General features: G+C 45.4%; 1 protein-coding gene across 1 annotated transcript; it reads right to left on the bottom strand.

Moving 5' to 3' along the window:
* Positions 1-406: 406 nt before the first annotated feature.
* On the bottom strand, positions 407-1,645 carry LOC123431379 (peroxidase 47-like). The gene has a single exon (XM_045115182.1). The coding sequence runs from the start codon at positions 1,576-1,578 to the stop codon at positions 667-669; it is 912 nt and encodes a 303-aa protein (XP_044971117.1). The 5' UTR covers positions 1,579-1,645; the 3' UTR covers positions 407-666.
* Between the last annotated feature and the right edge of the window lie 6,472 nt (positions 1,646-8,117).

Here is an 8,117-nt window from a genome sequence, read left to right as displayed (position 1 = left end):
CCCAGCTACTACCTCCTTTTCAGATTATAAGGCTTGCATGTACCCCTAGATATATAATTTGACAAAGATAAGATGAGTTGTATAGTCTAAAAATTATGCCATTAGAAAGTAGACGGTTTGAAGTTTCTAATGACATATTTTTTGTGATATATAACTTGTATTACAATGGTCTATTTGTCAAACTAGGGATACGTACAAGCCTTATAAACCGGAAAGGAAGTAGTATATATGGGTCCGCTGGAGTTTTTTCTGTATAGTTTTTAGCCCTTTGTTTTTGTCCGGGGCGTCAAACAATCGTGGGTCCGTCACTGGTTGCGAGGCTCCCGAAGGGTTAGTTGCTGTCTTCTTTTTTGCATACATGATCAAAGATTTTCCTTTTGCACATGTACATCCGTTTTACCCCCTTAGCTTTTAATTTAATTGACAAGCCCATTTCATGATCATGCTTGGCATACGGAAGATCAAGTGCGTGTACATTATATATCCATCATACATAGTGTACTACTAGTTGCACCTACCTAGCACGTTCATTTATGCCATGGAGTAGTATCCATGCAAACGTGGAGTATATATGTAGGCTTATTATTACTGGCATCTTTGTGTCGATATGTTGCGTATGGTAGTATGGTATAGGGTAGCTGCTAGCGAGGAGATGAACTAGAGTAGCTAGTTGAGCACCCTGCAGCTGATCCTCACGTTGCCGTCGGGGTTGAGATCCAGCTGACCCATCCTGCCCATGCCCTGCACGAACGCGTCGAAGAAGGCGTCCGGGCTGTCCGCGAACTGGTTCACATACATGGCCGTCTCCGGCGACCCGTTGAGCAGCGTCTGGTCGGACGTGAGCAGACCCCTCCTGGCCTGCAAGCCCTTGAAGTACTCGGTGTCGAAGGCGTTGCTGGTGGCGTCGAGCTTGGCCGTGCCGCCGTCGCCGCCGGCCTTGCAGGTCTTGGCCAGCGACGCCGCCATCCCGGCGTCCAGCGTGGGATCCACCCCGTTGCCCAAGCCGCTGAGCCGGTTCTTGAAGTTGGCGCAGTGGGCCTGCCCAAGCGTGTGGCCGCCGGAGAGCGCGACGAGCTCCGGCACCGTGAAGCCGTGGTCGCCGACGAACACCTTCACCAGCTCGGACGCCTTGAGCGTGGCGGCGGGGAGCGCGGAGGTGTCAGCGGCGCGGGAGAGGGAGCCGTCCTTGCGGCCCGTGGGCACGTCGTAGTAGGGCCCGCCGGCCATGTAGACGGAGTCCCGGGCGGCGAGGGCCAGCACGTCGGCGCAGGAGACGGTGCCGGGGCACTGCGCCTCCAGGGCGGCCTTGACGGCGTCGATGACCTCGAAGCCGCGCAATGACTTGTTGGTGAGCGCGTCCTTCTCGGCGGTGCCATGTGCCTTGGTGGAGTCGAGGAGCACGGAGGCGTCGCAGCCGCGGACGAAGCAGTCATGGAAGTGGAGCCGGAGCAGGGACGCGGCGAGGCTCGGGTCCTTGGCAAGCGCGCCGCCCACCACGTCGCGCACGATCTCGCCGGCGTACGGGCACGTCATGGAGTAGTACTCCATGCTCAGACCGTCACCACCGGGAGGGCCCATGCTGCCGCCGCCGCCGCCGCCTTGATAGTCACCGTATCCACCGTCGTATCCATACCCACCGCCGCCGCCACCGTATCGTCCTCCTCCTCTCCCGCCTCCATACCCACCACCACCACCGTATCCTCCTCCTCCTCCTCTCCCGCCTCCACCATCACCACCACCATATCCTCCTCCTCCTCCTCCTCCATACCCACCACCACCACCATATCCTCCTCCGCCGCCACCGTAGGCTCCTCCTCTTCCTTGTGCCGCCACGCGGCCGGCCGCCGCCACGAGCAGCATCAGCACGGACGCTAGGGCAGCCCTTGTGGAACGCTGGTGCTTGATGTTCATGGTGGCCTTAAGCTTGCCCATTGTGCTTTCAGGTTACTACTAGCTTGGTTGGAGGATTGATGGCTGGAGTAGGATGCATGCATGCATACATGCATGGGTATTTATAGACCGGAGTTCTAAAACAAAGTTTAAAAAAACGAACTAAAAATCCAACCGGTTCAGATTTTTATCAGTCAGGTTGTCTGTTCACTGATTCAGATTAAATGTCACATAATATACTAATATGAAATAATGATCAAATAAAATTATTTTTATGTAATAGACAACAAAGTACTCCCTCCGTAAACTAATATAAGAGTGTTTAGATCACTATTTTAGTTATCTAAACACTCTTATATTAGTTTATAGAGGGAATAGCATATAGCTAAGTTGGTTATTGAGCCGTGTGCAGGTCCTGCATACTGCTGGCACGGTCCCGGATGAAATCCCACTTCTTTCAATTTTTATTAAAATATTCTCCTGGTTCAATGTACTGGTTTTTTTCATTGGTTTTCCAGAAAACCAGCTAGTTTGATCGGTTTTTTCCGACCCGATTGCAGAATGGTCTTATTACCTTAAAAACTTAATGAGGTTGTCGGTTCTGATTTTTTCCGGTTCGACCGCTCGGTCTGGTTCGGTTTTTTAAACTAGATCTAAAACTTATCTAGATGAGATATAATTTTTGTTCGGTTGTGCTAAAACTTAGTTGACTGATTTCTAACGAAGTCTCAGTCGACCCCTTTCATTAGATCATTAGATGCTTCAAGATCTGTGCAAGCTATTTATTTCTTGTCAGAAAGGGTAATATGGACACAAACGGCCTGTTTAGTATTTTTTTTATTTCTTTTTTCTCAAGGAGGGTGAGGTATGCGTAGTAGGCTTGGCATTTGGCCACATCTCAAATCCCAGTGTCCCCTTCACCAAGCTACATCTCTGAATGTTTCAAAACTAAGCAATCCAATTTATTTATTTTATTGTCTGTACTTGTCTCCATTTCTTTTAGTTTTTTGCCTAGTTATTTAGCATTTTATTTGGTATTTCCTCCAATCCATTTGTTTGTCCTATTTTCTTATACTTTTGTTTTTCTTCATCTCTTCTGTCATAATATTTTTTCCTGTTTCTTTATTTTCTTTCTGTGACATATTATTCTAATTTGCTGAAAAATAACTATGTCTCATTCACGTCCTTCATCATCTAGTTAAAACACGTTGTGATTCATGGATTTTGCCATGCAAAACTGTTGGATCGCACAAGTGGAGCAACTAGGCATCACAAGTCGTCTTCTCTCATTTTTTGCACGGGCGGGATAGGGTTGTAGGCTTCGTATGTTGCATTCCGTTATTTTTGCAGTGTAGACTTTTTGTCATCTTTATCCTGTTTTTATGGGGGATTTTGGGTCATTGGGGTGTTTGTTTGCCTTTATTTTGATTTCGTTTATTTTTCCTTTGTTCTTGTCTTCAAAATTCATTTTTTTTTTGTTTTCTTCTTTTAGATTTTTTTCTCAGGCTATTTTCTATTTTCCATTTTCCTGATTGATAGAGAATTAGTTCAATCTCATTCGTTTTGGTAGCTATGGAATTTGGACATCAAATTTTGTGGGTGGTTGACGTGTGTTATGTTGATGGCTTAATATGTTGTTTCTTGTTTCTTTCTCTCTTTATATCAACTTGAGAAGATATTATTGCATAGAGAAAAGAGCAATGTTTTTATCAACACACTATTTTTTATTTTAACTTCATTTTATTTTTTCTTGTATAATTATGAAGGGTTGTATGGTTCAGTGCCCTCGTGCCAAGACATCGGATATTGACCCAACATGGGTGTTCATTTGGATGGGGACCAAATAATTGGTGGGCCCATGGCTCAGCGGCACCTCTAGTGTAGTTTTCAACCAACTTTTTAGTAGCTCATGGGTGGGGAAATCGAGACCAATTTATTTGGCGAGCCAACGATTGGCAAGGCCACATTGGCACAAACCAAACAACCTCTTAGTTCTTGCCCAACTGCATAATGTGGCCTTGATGCACAACTGTAAGTACTACAACCCAAATCCTAATGGACACGATCTCGACTTTCTTTGTTCTTTTTTAGTCTTTGTTTTTTGTTTAAAAAATTGCTTTTTAATGTTAGAAAAAATGGATTTCAACTAATACATGTCGCACGACCACATATAGATTTTTCAAATTGCATACCTAAGACGCAACTACAACTGGGTCGGGAGGTGGACGTCGGTCAATTGCATGTCCGCTGCTAGACATGCAACTGCAAGTGTTACAACCCGTCTGCAACTGCATGTCCCACGAACGCGGATGCAACTGGGTTTGTAGGGGGTTGTCACCTAGTTGCATCTCCTTTGCTAGACATGCAACTGCAAGTGTTGCAACCTGATTGTAATTGCATAGCCCCCAACAAGGTTGAAACTGGGCTGGTATGGGGCTTGTATTCTGGTTGCCTGACAATTGGTAGACATGCTAAAGTGTTTCACTTCAGTTGTAACTAGGTTTGTAGGGGTTGTCTGTGAGTTGCATGTCCATCACTAGAGTTGTAACTTCAGTTGTTGCAAACAGACTTCAATTACATGGCCCACGACGCACATGCAATTGGGTTGGTATGGGGGTTGTTGGTCAATCGCATGCTCATCGGTAGTGATGCAACTTAAATGCAACTACATGGCGTCTAATGCGAATGCAACTTGTTTGGTAGGGGTTGTCAGTTAGTTGCATGTATATCACTAGAGTTGCAAGTGCAAGTGTTGCAACCTAACTTCAACTGCATGGCCCACCACGCGGATGCAACTGGACTGGTAGGGTGTTGTCGGTTAACTGCATGCCCATTGGTAGACGTGCAACTGCAACTGTTGCAATCTACTGCAAATGCATGGCGCCTAATGCGACTCCAACTGGATTGGTAGGAGGTTGTCGGTTAGTTGCACGTCCACCAATAGAATTGCAACTGCAAGTGTTGCAACCTGACTGCAACTAGGGTCGGTACGGGGGTTGTCGGTCAATTGCATTTTTACCACTAGACATGCAATTGCAAGTGTTGCGATATGAACTGTAACTGCATGGCACAAACACCAACACGACCGCAACTCGTTGCGAGAAGGGGGAGGAGTTGTCGTCCGGTTGCATGTCTACAACCTTTTTAAATGTTCAGGATTTTTCAGTTTTATTTTTTATAAAATCACAATCTTTTCCTTAAAATTGTTTTTTTTGAACTCATGAATTTATTTTAAAAATTGATTACAAATTTATGAACTTTTAAATTCACAATTATTTTATGAATTCGTGAAGGTTTATTCAATGCATGCACATTTGTTGAATTCATGAACATTTTCCATATTCGCGAATATGTTGTCAAATATGCAGCCCTTTTTTTTAAACCGTGAAAATTTCTCTAGCATCAACTACATGTGGCACACCCTTTGTGCAATCACAATCGCCTTGACATGCATAGACTCGTACGGAAAACGAAATTACTGGTCTAATTTTATATCATTTTCGCTGCTAATAATCACTAACGTGCGTGCAGCCCACGTGAGATATACAAGAAGAAATAAAGAGGGAAACAATTTTTTTCAGTAGCGCTCACCTTTTTGCTACGTCTCTTTTTTATTGCTCAGAGCAAGTCTAGTAGAGCCCTCAAATTCTCAAACCTCTAAAAATAACTGTATTTTTACGGTTTTCGTCAAAAAAACCCGTAGACTAGAACCCCTAAACCCTTAAATCCGTAAAAAAAATTAGAGGTCGAACCCTCAAACCACCTCCCAGCCTGTAGAAGTGAGGGTTGGCAGGAAAAACTCCCCCCAACCCGCACTTCACTTCACACATCGCGCGGGAGAGAAAAACTGCCCCGCCTCCCCAGCTCCTCCCGCATCCGGCCATGGAGCCGGCCACCGCCGCCGCGCCCCCCCCGGCCGCCGCGCCCGCCTCCGCTCCCGCCGCCGCGCCCGCCTCGGCCGGCCCCGGATGCGATGGCGGCCCCCTCCCCTCCGCCGCCAGGCCCGCCGCGGCCGCCTCGGCCTCCTTCACCTGCGGCCGACTGCGCGCCATGTCGGCGCTGCTGGCGCCGCGGAGGCGGCTCCTGCTGCCCGTGGCCGTGGCCGTGTCGTCCGAGTTCGACACGGAGGACGCCGAGGGGGAGCAAAGCGAGGGTGAGGGCGGGGGCGACTCCGAGGCCGAGTACTCCGAGGACCTCAAGGTCTTCGTCGGCAACCTCCCCTTCACCATCGACAGCGCGCAGCTCGCCGGGCTCTTCGAGCAGGCCGGCTCCGTCGAGATGGTCGTCTGATGGGTGTGGAATTGGTACTGTGTATAGACTGTTTCCTCAAGGATAGGATAAGGTACTGTAAATTTGTCTCGGCATCCAGTAAGTTCGAGTCGGTTTCGTACTTCAGGGGCCTCTCACTATAACAAATGGACGCTCAATTATAACAGAGCTGCACATGGATGTGGAATTGTTATAGCATAGGTTGTGTTCTCTTCAGGATAAGATAAGATAAGATAAGATTTTACAAAACAGTCTCGGCTTGAACAAAGTTTGAATTGGTTCAGTAACCTAGTAAATATAACATAATACAGTTTGTTTGAATTGGTTCAGTAGCCTAGCAAAACAGTCTCGGCTTGAACAAAGTTTGAACAAAGTTTGAATTGCATCAATGATCTTTATTTCCATGTTTGTTTGAAGGTTTATTGTATGATTCTAGTGAAAATTGTGATATGCCAAATGACAGTTTTAAGAGTTGGGGTTGAGGCAAAGACTAGAACCCTCAAACCCAACCCTTATAACAGAATATTCCGTTAAAACTGATTTTGGATTTGAGGGTTTGAGGGTTCTACTAGAGATGCTCTCAGTCTAGTAGCAATAAGACTAAACTAGAGAGCTTTATTTTTGGCACAACTATAGAGCCAAAGTTGTCCTGTTCTCCTTTGTTTGCAGTAGAAGCGTTTGTCTACACGAGCAAAAGAAGGCACGGTCTAGCCCAATAAGAAAATACAAAAAAAAAAAAATACTTCCTCCGTTCCTAAATATAAGACCTTTTGGAGATTGTACTATTAACTACATGCGGATGTGCATAGACATATTTTAGAGTATAGATTCACTCATTTTGCTTCATATGTAGTCTTTTAATAAAATTCCTAAAAGGTCTTATATTTTAAAACGAAGGGAGTAGCATGCAGGGGCAGTTGGGCCAGAGTATGCAAAATATAGAAAACCAAAACGATGCAGGGTTTATGGACCGAGAGAAGCATAAGAGATCAAAGAACGTGGGATGACGTCACCCAATCGACCGAGACTTGATTAAGTCTCAGTCGACTGAGACGTAGTCGCTCCCATTTTTGTTTTACCAAAACAGTTTAGAGACACATGCATGAATCTATGGATTAATGCGTGCGTACGTAGCTAGCTAGGAATTAATTAACATTCAAACATGCATGTGCGCGCACCAAATTAAGCAGAAGAAGAGGCCGCCCGCCACTCCTTTTATTGTAAACTAAGGAGGTGTTTGGTTACGGAAACTTATTAAAAACTTAGAATTGATAAATCCCTTTAAATCTCATCTAAACCAAACATGAGGGACTTATAGAGACTGAAAATGGGCATTTGGGACTTATGAAATAAGACTCTTAAAGAGAATCTTATAGAGACTTATAGTTGTTATATGATCTTTTAGTTCACGTTAAGTCCTAGGAATCAAACATGTAGAAGCTTTTTAGGGACTTAGGACTTATAAGTTAGGATTAAAAAAACATCCTAGACCTTATAGACCAAACAGGGCCTAAGTAGTCAACGGATGGTTATCATGCATGCATGCATGCATCAAGTCCGTTCCTTCCTTCTACTAGCAAGGTTTATGTACCTGCTGTGTTGTGCTGTCATCGGATCCATGGATGGATCTCAAGCTGGCTAGCTAGCTAGCTAGTGGACAAGTTATTAATACTAGCTAGCAGTGAAGTGACAGTTCACTCATCTTTCTTTCAATAATAAGCCACCCAATTGATCTCTTGAGGTACAGTAATATATAGCTAATGGATCCATGAGTGGAGTATAATGCATGTGCTATATGGATCATCATCCATATCTATCCTCCCAAGGCTTGGCTTGGCTTGGCTAGGGTGCATTGTCAACATCCAAGTTACGGAGTGGGCCACTAGCTAGCTAGCTAGCAAACTAGCACTACGATGTCCCTGTTGTACTCCTTGCATACATATCATTAGTCACTTAAA

This window comes from Hordeum vulgare, chromosome 2H (assembly GCF_904849725.1).
Source record: "Hordeum vulgare subsp. vulgare chromosome 2H, MorexV3_pseudomolecules_assembly, whole genome shotgun sequence".
In the NCBI taxonomy this organism is placed as follows: domain Eukaryota; kingdom Viridiplantae; phylum Streptophyta; class Magnoliopsida; order Poales; family Poaceae; genus Hordeum; species Hordeum vulgare.
This window is presented reverse-complemented; position numbering and strand designations above follow the sequence as displayed.

Bases quoted from the DNA above. Each gene is read 5' to 3' on its own strand.
- LOC123431379 (XM_045115182.1), bottom strand. From the start codon at position 1,578: ATGGGCCCTCCCGGTGGTGACGGTCTGAGCATGGAGTACTACTCCATG.